This window comes from Aulonocara stuartgranti, assembly GCF_965226115.1.
Source record: "Aulonocara stuartgranti genome assembly, chromosome: 3".
NCBI classification, from domain to species: Eukaryota; Metazoa; Chordata; class Actinopteri; order Cichliformes; family Cichlidae; genus Aulonocara; species Aulonocara stuartgranti.
Window position 1 is genome coordinate 66470772 of NC_138941.1, and position 14681 is coordinate 66485452.

A 14681-nucleotide genomic window follows, 5' to 3' on the forward strand; every position below is an offset into this window, starting at 1 on the left:
TAGTTTTTAGCAGTACTAAGATTACGCTGTGCAACATCTTAAACCAAGTTTTATTTCTTTATATTTTGCTATGAAAAGTGGAAGTAGGTGCAGCTATATAATGAAACAAGCACACATTTAGAGTTTGTACAGTTCTAATAAGCTGAAAGTCTGTATTTAGTATGACTGCCTTTATTCTTCAGCACAGCCTGAACTCGCTCAGGCAGCTTTCCTGTATTTCAGTAGTCTTCAGGAATAGTTCTCCAGGATATTCAAAGCTTTTCTTTGGATGTTTCTGCCTTTTGTTCCGTTCTCTGTCAAAATGATCCCACACTGCTTAAATAATGTTGAGCTCTGGGAGGCCGATCCATGACTGATTCAGTTACTGCATTTGCAGTGTGTTTGAGATCATTGTTATGCTGAATAATGAATTTGTTTCCAGTCAGATTCATTCTAGATGCTGCATCGAGGATCAGATTATAATTGTATGTTTATTCGATCATTATTCCATCAGTTTTAACAACACCGCTACTACTCCAACACTACTGGCTGAAATGCAGCTCCAAACCTTGACAGACTCTCCATCCTGTTTTACAGTTGAAGAGATGAATATTTAAACCAAAACTTTCAAATGTGGATTGTGATGAGACTTCAGCGCCCAGTAAATGAATCAGCTGAAGGTCCAGATGCATCTCAGGTCTTTGCTGGAATTGTTTCTGGTTCTTAAGTGGCTTTCAGAAACAGACCTGCTGCCTCTTCTTTTGTCCTCCTGTCCAGTTTCCTCGATAATTTTAAGGACACACTTCACATCATGCTGAGATCCACCTAGTTTATAGCTAACAGCTTTTTGGGAATCCGTTTGCTGGTGCAAATATATTACTTTATGCCTATAAAACTGTTATTTTTGGTAACAAACTGTGTGCTTTTGTGACTGGCTACTAATAACAAAGTGCCTAAGTTGTCTGCTATGTTCAGACAGAGTACTGGTTCAGCTGTGAAGTTGCATGAACGATTGTCACCGTTAAGTGTCTTGCCAAACAAGAAAAAAAAACCTCTCTGAAATGGTTCAGGTAGAAGAACTATAGACTGCAGGAAATAAGTGAAAGTTATTTGTGACAAGCAAACTAATCCTCGTATAGAGATCAGCTGTTACAGAGTAATTACAGACACAGAACACAAACAATATGAAGCTCGGTGGATTATAGACGATAGATAATCTGTTAAATAATGTTCAGGATCAATTTGCTACCTGTAATTAAGTGATTAGGAAACTGGGTTATAAAACCAAAGACAGAAATATTTTCCAAGTAGCTGCAGAGTCAGATGTTGCCTCTCTTATCTCTGAAGCTTTAACTTTTGAGTCTGTTTGTTTGTTACTTTAAATATTCCAAAACTTGTTTACATATTGTTTATTTATTTCACTTTTGCCTTTTTTTTGTTTGTTTATTCCTAATAAAGTTTATCAAACATTGGTACAAAATGTTTTAGTCTTCATTGATTGTTTGTGTTGTTTTATTGGCCTGTTGAACTTGTGGATGCAGATTCTATTTGAGCTGAAAGCAGTAAACCAGTAAAACAATAAAATCACTGTTTTCCCTGGAAGAACAAACATTACAAAGAATAACATTCAAAGAATCCTGGTTAACTGCAGGAGATTGGGAGATGACTAAGTTTTGAGTCTGTGCCTGCAGTTAGGTCCCAACCCTGGAGTTGATTTAGGGTGTGGTGTTTGCATTTGGAAGATGTTGCTGTGAACAGACAACATGCAGTCAAAGGAGCTTTCCGTGCAGGTGAAACAAGCTGCAAAAAACAGGAAAAAAAACCCCCCAACAATCCTGGTAACTGCTACAATATTAGGATGGGCATAATCTACAGTTTGATACGTCTTAAGAAAGAAAGCACTGGTGAGCTTAGCAACACAAAAAGAGCTGGATATCCATGAAAGACAACAGTGGTTGATGATTACAGAATCATTTCCACGCTGAACAGAAACCCCTTCACAGCAAACAACCAAGTGAACAACACTCCTCAGGAGGGGCGTATGTTGATATATAAATCTGCATGGATGTAAGTACAGAGGGTTCACTGAAAGCTGCAAGCCGCTCACAGGCCTCAATAATAGAAAGGCTGGATTGGACTTTACTAAAAACATTTACTAATTTACATTTACATTCATGTAAATTAATTTACATTTACTAATTTAATTTACATTAAACATTTACTACACTTGGACTCTAGTGTTTATTTTTGAATGTGACACAGGACAGAAGGAAATTAATTCTGAGGTGTTCAGACACATACTGTCTCCTCATATCCAGCTAAATGTAGTCACATTGATCGGGTGATGTTTCCTTATACAGATGGATAATGATCCAAAACACACAATCGAAGCAACCCGGGAGTTTGTGAAAGCAAAGACGTGGAATATTCTTAAATGGCCAAGTCAGTCACCTGATCTTAACCTAATTAGGAATTAATTTCATTTGTTGAAGACTAAACTTCAGACAAAAAAGCCCACAAACAAACAGAAACTGAAAGTCGCTGCAGTGAAGACCAGGCAGAGTTTTAAAAAGAAGGAAACCCAACATCTGGTGATGTCGATCAGATCAAGACTTCAAAGCTGTTGTTGTCAGAAAAGGGTTTTCAACCAAGAATTAAGAATGAACATATTATTTTCTGTTATTTAATTTGTCCAATTACTTTTGAGACCCTAAAATTAAGGGATTATGTTAAAAATGCATTAGTTCCTCACATTTTTATGCATCTTTTCATTCAACCCACTAGATGAAAACTGAAAATTTGAAAAACTTCATCTGAGTTGTTTCATTTAAAATTAATTGGAGTAATGTAAAGAACCAAAATTAGAAAAAAGGTTCTCTCTATCTAAATTTTTATGGACCTAACTGTATAAAAAAAAGAAGATGGAGGATTGTTGGCGGAGTCGAAATCTGCTTTAAGCTTCTGTGAATAAATTTAAGTGATGTTCCTGCTCTAATGCTTTACTCTAGGATATCCTCTGTGATTTCAACACAACATAAATGTTTTAACTGGGGAAACAAAAACAAATCAGAAAGTGAACATAGATTTTCAGTCTTAGGTTTGACCTTTTAAAAGTCAAACAGTGAAAATCCATCACATTACCTTAGCTTCTTCTGACATTGCAGCCTCTGATACACCGTCCATACTGCTTCACCTCAACTATGTTTCTAAGGCCTGGAACTCATCAGATTCAGTTGCTCTGCCCTTTTATTATACATTCACAGGAAATGTTGAATTTTGTATACATACTGTTATAAAATTATTGTTATTAATAGGGTTACTGCATTTGAAAAATACCAACAGAAGCATTATACGTGTTAGTTGGCCAGGACGTTGACAGTTTTAGCTGCTTAAACAATTTAAAAGATTAAAAAGATATAAAAGCATCACTGATGAGCTGCTTGTATCCATGTTAGTATTTGAAGTCCAACATCTCCCTCTAGTGGCCAAATATAAACATGTGTGAGGATGGTGTTAATGTAAAATGTGAATCATAGTGTTCCAGTCAGTCATCAGTGTGTCTCTGCACAGCTGTAATTAAAATGTGTTCAGAGGGCCTCAGTGTCTGAATGGTTCCAGTTCAGCTCCATAACAGCAGCGTCACTGGTTTGATTCCTGTGTTTCAGCTCATATCTGCCTCTCTCACTGAGGGGACGTAACTACATGGACATGGATTTGCTCATCAACCAAACTACAGATCACAGAGAGCAGAGGACATTTGAACTTTCTTTGTTTTGTTTTGGTTTTTTTTTTACTTTGTTTTCATTTGGTTAACCAACGAATGTTTTATTTTAAAGTATTTTGGGAAAACAGACAAAAAGTTGGAACTCATATTTTATGAAAAAGCTTCGATGATGATGTGTCTGTAGTAATTAGAAAAAGTGAGTCCCCCACCTCTGTATTTGAACCAATAGAAAGATGGTGCTCAGAGGAAGAGGGCGGGCTTTACTTGGTGTCAGTGACAGAAATGAAAAAAAGCTCAAATAAGTGAGAAGGACGATGAAGGAAACATCTGTGCTGTGTCTGCTCTGTAAGTAGAATCTCTGTGTTTGTTTGAATTCTTGTACTTTGACTGTCTGCTCTCCTGATAACTGATGATGGAGGAGAAGACATGAAAAACAAATCAGGCTGAATTCAAGTTCAAAACACCACGAGGACCAACTGCAGGTCTGAACTGACTCTTTATCTTTGCTCAGGAGTCGAGGAAACACAGCAGGCAGTGAAAAGCTGAACAGATTTAATCACAGTAGATCTCTTTGTGAGAGTTTTCATTCAATTATGTTATTTTCTTCTTCTTCTTCTTCTTTGGTCTTTGTTGCCACACAGAGAAGAGCAGCTACCTGAAGGCAACAATAGTCGTTTATCTTACATTTACTTCCTTACTATATATGACTCTGGATACTGTTGCTCCTGTGAAAAGAAAGCCTCAAATTTAGAAGTACTTGACTCCCTCGTATAAATCTCAAATGTGCAACTTAAAACAGATAATGTGTGCGCTGGAGAGGAAATGGTGTCTCACTAATTTGGAAGATTGTCATTTAGCCTGCAAAAGTAGTTTGCTGCTTTATTTACAAACAAACAAACAAACAAACAAACAAACAAACAAACAAACAAACAAGTCATCAATAAAGTTAAAACATCTTACTGCACATCTTGGTTATAGAAAGATTTAAAGAAAATAAGAACAACCAGAAATTTTATGACTGTAGTCAGGCTGACAAAAAGTCAGCGCTCTCTTGAGCAACCATTTCTTTAATGTTATCTAGTAACTTCATGGAGTTGTTCAAAAATAAATGTACTATAGCTACTTTCAACACCACTGATATCTATTTAGACTATTTTTCTCCAAGTGATATTTTTGAGTTCAGTAATTACATCCTCCAAACCATCAATGCGTCTTTTAGAGCCCATTCCTACAAGACTGCTCAAGACTACATCTGACACCAAGAAGGTCTATAAGCTGACACCGATGGCCACAGTTGGTGTTATGTTTTAATTAAAATTTAGTCTTGTGTACCCAGTTTTTTATGAGGAGAATGAAGAGTTGTTATCTTATTCCAATAAAACAATTACTCCAGAAATCTTTGGATGTGGTGTGAAATGTTGCTAAGAAAGAATGTAACCATTAACAAAAAAAGTAATATTACAGAGGCCTCATAGAGGCACAGTTGTTGGTGCTGTTTGTGTGGAGTTGTTCTTTATGTTCACCTCAAATCAACCTGAGTGTCATTTCTCTTTAGTTCTGATCTCACTGCTGAGCTGCACAACAAACCAAGGTCAGTAACCTTCTTCTGTCACAGTTTATACCTGAGAAATGCTCACTGATATGACCTGATGGGGTTCATGTTTCACAGTGGATATATCATATAAACTGATGAAATGAAGGATTCATTAGAGAATTATAACAGTTTTGACAAAAGTATAACAAATCCAATATCTTTATTTATTTATTTATCTTCAAATGTATTTTTCTCATTTTAACCCTCACAGCTCGTCTGACTGTGAGTCCCAGCAGCTCTCAGTTCTTTAAAAGAGACTTTGTGTCTCTGAGCTGTGAGGAGAACGACAGCTCTGCTGGATGGACTCTGAGGAGAAACACAAGCAAACAACACAGGAGTCAGTGTACAGATGGGTGGGGAAAACCAACTGGTTCCTCCTGTAGCATCAGGAACCTCTTTCTATGGGACAGTGGAGTTTACTGGTGTGAGTCCAGAGAGGGTCCCATCAGTAACATGGTTAACCTGACAGTCACTGGTAAGCTGAGTGTGTGGAGTTAGTGTTGATGAAGCTGTGTGTAAATGGATGAAATGCTGTAGTTTGTCTCTGTGTTGAGGTGGATCAGTGATCCTGCAGAGTCCTGTCCTCCCTGTGATGGAGGGAGATGACGTCACTCTGCTCTGTAAAACAAAGACCACTCCCTCCAACCTCCCAGCTGCTTTCTATAAAGATGGCTCCCTCATTGGGAATGAGTCAACAGGTCACATGACCATCCAGCATGTTTCCAGGTCTGATGAAGGCCTCTACAAGTGTGACATCAGCGGTCATGGAGAGTCTCCATCCAGCTGGATCACTGTCACAGGTGACACACTCACCTGTCTGTGTTTCTGCAGCTTTCAACATTCACAATGTGACGACAACTTAATGACTGTGTTTGCTTTATTTTAGAGAGAAACACCACCACACCTCCACCTACATCCACACCTCCACCTACATCCACACCTCCACCTAAATCTACCTCCGCTCCTGTTCTCTCTGTGTTGTCGTCTGTTGGATCAGTCTGTGTTTTGGTTCTACTGGTGTTACTGGTTCTGCTGGTGAGACGATGTGTCCACAGGAAACCTGAAGGTGAGACTCAGAAAATTGCATTTCAGATGTGTGGTTTACCTTCAGGACATAATCTCGGCAGTTATTAAATTTGTTTTGTATTCATACTGAAAGTAGCTCCTGTTTGTTACATATTACAAATGTAGAATTTCTTTGATTAGCAGTTCAATTACAGAATTTTATTTTGCTGTTAAATTTTGATCATTTCAGCTCAACAAGAAAAAGCACGAGAAGAATGCATTGCAGATGACATCACGTACAGTTATGTTAAAACATCCAAACAGACAACCAAACATAACAGAGGTAATTTTTTTTCCTTTTTTTGATGAATTGTTTGAAATATATTTTTATTAAATGAGAACTCTAACATGGAGATAAAATCCTTGAATTATACCCATGAAAACTGGAACATAAACTACTTGGATCAACAGCAGCATTATTGCTGGTCAGGTGATTGCATTACAAAATATTAAAAAGCTCCAGCTGTACAATTATGGTTCAGATTTCTAGTTCAATGACTCCAATTAGTTGAGGTGAAGCACAGACAGCTAAGAGCTATAGCTCTAATGACGCATACTTTCAATTTTATTTTATTTACCTAAATTACAACAATAGTCGCCTCAATTTGCTTTATATTGTAAGGTAGACCCCACAATGGTACAGAGAAAAACCCAACAATCATATGACCCCCTATGAGGAAGCACTTTGGAGAGCGTGGGAAGGAGAAACTGCCTTTTAACAGGAAGAAAGCAAAAGACATGCCGTGGAAGAGAGCCAGAGATTAATAACACGTATGATTCAGTGTAGAGAAGTCTAATTTCTGTTTCTTACAACTATTTCTGTTGTAAAGTTGGACATTTTAACACATCTATGGAGACATTCTCACTGTACGAAATGCCAAAACTGCAGTTTTGGTATTTCGTCTTCATTCTACTGGAATTGAGGGTGTGATATCATGTAATTTGACTCTGCTGTATAGTCCTATTTTGAAGCAAATTCCCCAACTGAAGATTTTAGACGTTTTTATGTCTTATTGAAAATAAAGGTTTGTCTCTGTATTTGTATAGGCAGGAGCTTCAAAACACACCTTATATTAAACTGATGAGGTAGCAAAACACAAATCCAAATGGGAAAGTCCAAAATGAAAAAAACGAAAGCTCGCTGGCATTAGGACACGTAGAACAGGAACTTAAACATGGACAGAAACAGTACAGCAGTAACAGAATGATCGTAACAGTGTGATATGGCAATGACAAGAGGGAAGAGAGCACAAAAAGATAAACAAAATATAAATAAACAAATGATAAACAAAAATACACAAAAAGAGAAGCGAAACTGAAGACAACACATACAAGATATAGGTTTGCAAATAAAACAGGAAACTGAGCCTAAGATGCAAAAAAACGACTCAAACCTACAAACTAGACACAGAACATCAGTAAACAAACACGGACACAAGATTAACTAACACCATTAGCTAAGAACTAGAAACACAGATAACAAAAAACTCAGAGACACTAGGAAGTATTAAATTATACTCCAAAGATTAAATACTAAAATAGTTAAAGAACATAATTTCCTTCACAAAGCCAAAAATAATTATTGAACCCACAAAAATTCTAAACCCAAGATTAATGACCCGTGGACCCCAAGAGCTTGTAAGAAGACTTTGGTCAAGCTTCACAATGCAGCAACATTTTTGGAATGTATGTGTTTAAGGATACGATGTTCTCTGACCTGAACCTCTCCAAGAGTTTCACTTGGTGTTTGTTTGCTGCTGATTGTTTCTGACTGTGATTAACGATGATTCATATAAGGGATGAGAACTTTATGAAGCATGTGAGAGATGGTCAGAGGTAGAATAATGTGTATAGTTGTGAGAAGAAAACAAACATCTTACTGATTTGAAATTTGGAATTGCTTTTTTACAATTATATTGAAATTAACATTAAATTTTTTAAATTTTATTTATTTTCTTTGTCTAAATCTAAAAGGTTCCGAGGTTGTTGTTCTGTCTGCTAGATTGTGTACTTGTGGTCTGTGGTTGACTGAAGCTAACAGCTCTGCAATCATCCAGCATCCTGTATAAGAGGTTTAACAAAAAGGGTGCAGGTGTCGCATCACTTTAGATGGTGTTAGATTTAGTTGTTGAATTTAAAAACAGAATAACAATTGGATTAAGTCAAATTACTCAAATTGTAGTAAAAGTAATTTGGACTTTTAACTTTTGTTGTTTGAATAGAAAAAGTAAATTTTTTGTAGTGAAGATTTCTACAGCATTTGTGCTTGTACTTGTATTTATTTATTTATTTATTTATTTATTTATTTATTTATTTTTTCTAAGTGACATCAGAAACAGCAGCATGTGACATCACGTGATGGCGGAGCTTCAGTTCATCCTTTGTCATCCTTTTTTTTTTTTTTTTTTTTTTTAATAGGACAGGGGGAAAGAATGAAAGAAAGAGGGGGAGAGGAAGAAAGAAAACCAAAGGGGAGAAGAGACGGTGAGAAGGGGGGGAAGAGAGAAAAAAAAAAAACAAAAAAAAAAAACTCCTGGGTCACCTGTATGGAGAGAAAGAAAAACAAAAAAAACAGGGGAGACAGCAAACAACAAAGAGCAACATAATAATAAAATAAAAAAAAGCACCATCACAATAAACTAGCTAGTCATAGATATCAATAGTTACTAAATAATAAACGATATTGTGCAGCACGCAAGATAGACAGCGCACAGTGTGCTTTGAGGCAGCAGCCAAGAAAGCTGTAGTCCGCATCTGTGAATACCCATGTGTACACCTGTGTGCATACCTGTGTGGATCAGCATGCTTGCATTCCAAAGGTTTCTCCATGTAATGATCTGCTAGAGAGTGTGGGGACTCTTGTATTTAAATGATCAGCTCTCAGCTGTTCTGCACTGATGTCCTCTGTGTGTTTTTATTGTGCAGAGTCTGATACAGATGCAGTTTATTCAACATTGAAAATTGAAGATGTCATCAAAGACAAGAAAAACAGATCAAAGACGAGAGGTACAGCTGCTCTTCTTTGTCTCCATCATGGTTCTCTTCTGTGGACAGGAACTGAAGCTTTGATTAAATCTATATGCTAACATAAGAATGCTAATGCACTGATGGTCAGTAGGTCTGTTAATTATATCCAAAATGTTAAGTAGCAAGCTAATATTTACTAATTGGCAAACAGCAGATGGAAATATTGAGTCCTGTAATGTTTTTTTGGTTTGGTTAGTCACCTGGAGTTTAGAAATTACAATTAGCCAGCTAATCATTCTGCGCACCCAAGATAATAAATTGTTCCCACAAGGTAACAAATCACCACAAATCATGACAGTTGTGATAAGTTCAAAAAATACCTTTGAGAAAACAACAAGGTCCATTGTTGTTACCATCAGTGTGAGAGGCAGCTTAAAATAAATCAGTGATATTTAGAAAATATGTGTCTGGGCAGCTGACGTGATTCATCGTTGTGCAAAATAAAATTTCCAATTCCAACTTTAACCATGGAAGATTAAATATTTGTGAACTAACTTGAAATAAATCCTGCTGAACTTGGAGGTCTATAAGATAGAACACAATAAAAATGCATTAGACATCCAACTAAAAGAATGAATTAATGGTTAATTCATAGAACTCAACCCATTCTGTGATAACAAACTAACAGGTAAACAATGTATTGTGGACAATCAGCAGACCTCCCACAGGCTGATACATGGGTAATAACAATACATGCACACTGTAGAGGAACATTTCATTTAAATGGAAAAGTTAAATTTTCCATTGCCAGGATTCATTCAGGGAAAAGCTAGTCTTCTCTTTTTAACAAGTATTTGTGTCTTTTTCACCCCGGATATAATTTTTTTCAGGCACACTTTAATACCTCATGTTTTCATGCTGTTCTGGTCTGTCAAATGCAAACAAACAGAATTCATACAACACTGCTAATAAAAACTAAAAATATTTAAAAACTTCACCAAAACACCCAACATATCTCTATCCAAAGTCAAGACCTGGAAGCAGAGCTGACATGCCTCTCTGCAGCTTTCACATCCTGTCATCCCCAAAAAAAACATTTCCACAAAAACCGTGTCAGCTCTCAGAGCACCAAAAATAATTTCCTGAAAATGAGGAATAAACTATCTTAGCATTGTGGGTTCATATATGAAACAGTTTTCTTAGTTTCTTACTTCTTAATAGCCTACGCTCAGGTCCACCTTAAATAGATCAGATTTGAGGTAGGTTGTAATGGTTGGCAGCGCCGTAACTGAACATTTCTTGATGCATGCTCAATCATCCAGGTCAGTAAATCCAAAAAGGTTGATTCTGTTCATCTGGACATAACGTTTTGTGGGAGAAACGTTTCGTCACTCATCCAAGTGAATTCTTTAGTCATGATCAAGGAAGTGACCTCCCAGCCCAATGTTCATTCAGTGGGCTAGGTTACATTATTGTACAAATGTACTGTTTATGAGACACCTGGATAAGTGACGAAACGTTTCTCCAATCGAAAACGCTACATCCAAATGAACAGAATCAACCTTTTAGGCATAACTGAACATGTGAGTAAAATGCCCAGATGTGCTTGCTGTCTTGTTTAGGCACAAACATAAGTTGTTAGCATCGTGAACGTGTCGTTAGAATAAAATGTCTGAAGAAACAGACTGAAGAGACCAAATGTCCTTTAATGCAATGAAGCAAGTTCTGCATGTTTAACCACAACATCTACTTCCTGTTGTTGATTCTAGCCTGAAGCTGAAAGGACTTTTCACCACACTGAGTTCTGGTTTGTCCAATGGCAGTGTTGATGCTGTGAGAACTTGTTTGTTTGGTGCTCTGTGGTGAAGTGTGTCAGACTGCACTGAGATGAAGGTGCAATCTCTGTGGTTGTGCACCTTGTTTTTCACACAAACACCTACAAGTTCTATGCAATTAATTCTTGTTTCTCAGCAGAGGTGTAAAGAAGAAAAAAACTGTGAAAACCTGCAGCTAGTTGCAGAAGATCTAACTTAATCTCTGCATGATCAAACTATATAAGAATACTATTGTACCTGAAATATAATTTTTGTTTATCTGTGTGGGGGTTTTCCTGCAGAGACTGACGCAGCTGTAGTCTATTCGGCAGTGAGAACTGAGGACATCGATTATGGACAAATAGCTGTTACACCTAAAAGGAAAAGAGGTACTCTTTATGTTCTGGTGTTCATGCTAAGCTAAGCTAAGATAAGCTAAGCTAACTAAATCATTTATTAAGCTCTGGGTATCAAACAGTTTTATCATCATTTGAGGAAGAAAAATGTTTTTTACTATACATTTAAAGTATAAAACAGAATGTACAGTGGGGGGATTATTTATTTGATTCTCTGTTAAATTTGTAAGTTTGCTCACTTACAAATAAATGAAGTCTATGTTTTTTATGTTTTAATTTTAACGGAGAGAGACATAATATCAACCAAAAATAATAAAAGAATAGACAAATTAATATTATTAAAGTTATAAATGGATTTGCATGTCATTGAAGGAAATAAGTATTAGATCCCAATCAAAACGTGATTTAGCAGTTGGTGGAGAAATCCTTGTTGGGAAGGGCAATTATTTGTTATAAGTCACCAGGTTTGCACACATCTCAGGAGGGACTTTGACTCACTCATCTTTACTGAAACCCTCTAAATCCTTTAGTTTTCTTGGCTTCACCTCAAAACATCAGCTCCCTCCTCAGATTTTTAATAGAACTGTTCTAGGCCACTCCATGACCTTTTGCAATTCCTTTTTTTTGCCTTTCTTGTTTGTTTTGGGTAACTGAAACGCTGGAAAACCGATGCCTGACCGATCTTCAGTGTTCTGGCTGAAGATTGGTCAGGCATAGAGATTCTCTTCCTAGGTTCTCTTCGCTTCCAAGATGTTGCTCTAGAGGGTAGCATCCATTGACGTTGTTCTGTATCCTTAGCAGAAACACAGGCCCAAATCGTAATGCTACCACCTCTTTGGATCATACTCGGCATTTCTCTTCCTCCAAACACAGCAACTTGAGTTAATGCCAGAAAGTTGATTTTGGTTTCTTCTTCTTTGAAAAATTTCAGTGTTCACTGGTAAACCTAAGACAGCCTGAACATTGGCCTTTTTGAGCAGGGGAACCATGTGGATTGTGAAAGAGTTAAATACATCCTGGTGTAATGTGTTACCAGTGTTGTTCTTGGTGACTGTGGTCCTAACTGCCTTCAGATCATTAACAAGCTACTCCTGTGTGGTTTTGGGCTGATCCACTGTCTTTCTCATGACCATCTTTACCCTCGGAAGCAAGAAAAACATGGAACTCCAAACAGAACATGATTGATGGTCCTTACGTTTAACTTTGAGTCTTGCAAAGCTGCTCTGGAAATAAGCAATGAGAAGAGTTTGGAGATTGTGTAGCTATTATCCTGTCCTGTAGAGTCAAAGACAGACAGTTTCCCATCAATCATACCATAAATTACAGCCAAACTTAAAGCCAATAGCAGTGTGTCTCTATCAATATACTTCCTTCAGAGCATTAGCTGTAGTAAGCCATATACACTATGTGCTTACTAACTACTGCATTTCCATATTATGACAGTTTAACACTAACTGCCTACAATAAATGCATGCGCATGTTCTTTTAAATCTATCTGCAGCTTTTGATCCAGTAGAAGCGTTTTTTTCTCAACATCTGTAGCTCACAGTAGCAGAGGTTAAATTTTAGGTCCTAGTTTTTTTTCAGTTCAAAATTTACTGGGTCAGAATTTACACACCCACGCCTCACTTCCCTGCTACACAACCACTGTGCACTACTGCTCACCTTTACTCTCTGAAACCTCACTGCTCTCTCACCCAGTGAACATCCCACGTAGACAGAGGGTGAATGCTGTTTCTGTGCCGGCAGAGCACAACAACTAATTGGTCCAATGTTTTCTTGAAATATTTTGCTAGACCCATCAATCTATCCATTTTCTTAGCTGCTTATCTAAATTAGTCACGTGGGGAGCTGGAGCTTACCCAAAATGGGTTGTATCCTCGTGAGGTATACCCTGGAGAGGTATCCAGTCTATCACACGCTGTCTTTTCTAGGTATGAAATGTGGCTAAATCTTGCAGCAAAGCCACAATTCACTGATAAGACAACAACTAAATATGTACCCAAGTCTATCAAAACAACATCCAGTAGTGAACAGAGACAATATTTCATGGTTCCTGTTTTTATGGATTGCTGTTTGTCTGAAAAATATTCTGTGAGAAGCTGGAAGCAGCAAAAGATTTGACTTTTAATGTCACTGAATGTATTTGATGCAAACGTTTCAGCTTTGTGGGTTGCAGATTTGACTGGTGTGAATTTCAGAAAGTAGCTACAGCGTGGGCGGTACAGAAGCTCTGTGATTTGTGTCTGAGGTGGTTCTCAGTAAAATCTGAACTGTGTGACGCAGAGAGGTGGAGATTAGAGTTTTGGTTGAACAGCAAAGCTTGTAATCATATTTCATGATGTTTGAACTGTGTGTGTTTGTGTTCAGACTTTAAACCTGAGCCAGACGTCATCTACTCTTTACTGAAGTAGTCCACCAGTCCAACCACTGACGTCCAGCTCCTGGTCTCTAACTGGTCCCACAGCACCTCAGACCAGAGGACATCCACATGTTCAAAATATTTTTATATGTTTGACATCTTTTTCTTGTTAATTTAGACACATATGATTTAAAAATCAATTCTTAAATTTCAACTTGAGTTTAAGTGTGTATTTTCATGCAAATCATGTTTTATGTTCTCAGTAACTTTTCTGTTGTATATATTATTTATGTTTGCTGGCCTTTGCTGACATGGTTATGTCAGATTAATAAACTTTTGTTCACATTTGTTTTCCTCGTGTGGTTCTGTGGGTTTCACCAAGTTGCAGATGGAAAATTTGACTTCTTCCGGTTTGGTTGTGGCTAACCAATCCTCGCCCCGTTTCACTGCAGAAAACAAAGAATAAACATCAAACCACAACAGAAGCAACATTCAGTGTATACAAAGTGCACGGAAACGTTCAAGTGAAGTGCTGAGTGTCTATAGAGTGAACTAACCCAGAAACCGAACAGTAGCTATGATGAAATAAAAAATGGATTCACATTAACTAATTATTTAATTGTAAGAGAAATAAGAAAATTAACCGCTATAATCTTTTTTTACATTTTTAAATTATTATAACCTCAAAATTTGGTATTTCTGTGTTTGTCAGACACAGCCGTGGGTTAACCTGGTCTATGACAGATGTTTTTACAGCTGTTTGTTTGAGGATTGTAAAACTGTTTATGTCAGCAGTGTTATATTTTATTTGTTCATAATT

General features: G+C 37.1%; 2 protein-coding genes across 2 annotated transcripts in view; both read left to right on the forward strand.

Annotated features, from left to right (window-relative positions):
- The window catches only part of LOC309695918 (uncharacterized protein), a 98289-nt gene that overhangs the window by 43577 nt on the left and 40031 nt on the right, over positions 1-14681 (forward strand). The window lies entirely within an intron of this gene.
- On the forward strand, positions 5245-13957 carry LOC309695214 (uncharacterized protein). The gene is made up of 7 exons (XM_082515720.1): positions 5245-5294; positions 5509-6097; positions 6184-6363; positions 6553-6645; positions 9288-9368; positions 11446-11532; positions 13870-13957. Exons 2-7 carry the CDS (start codon positions 5890-5892, stop codon positions 13911-13913), a joined length of 693 nt encoding a protein of 230 aa, XP_082371846.1. The 5' UTR covers positions 5245-5294; positions 5509-5889; the 3' UTR covers positions 13914-13957.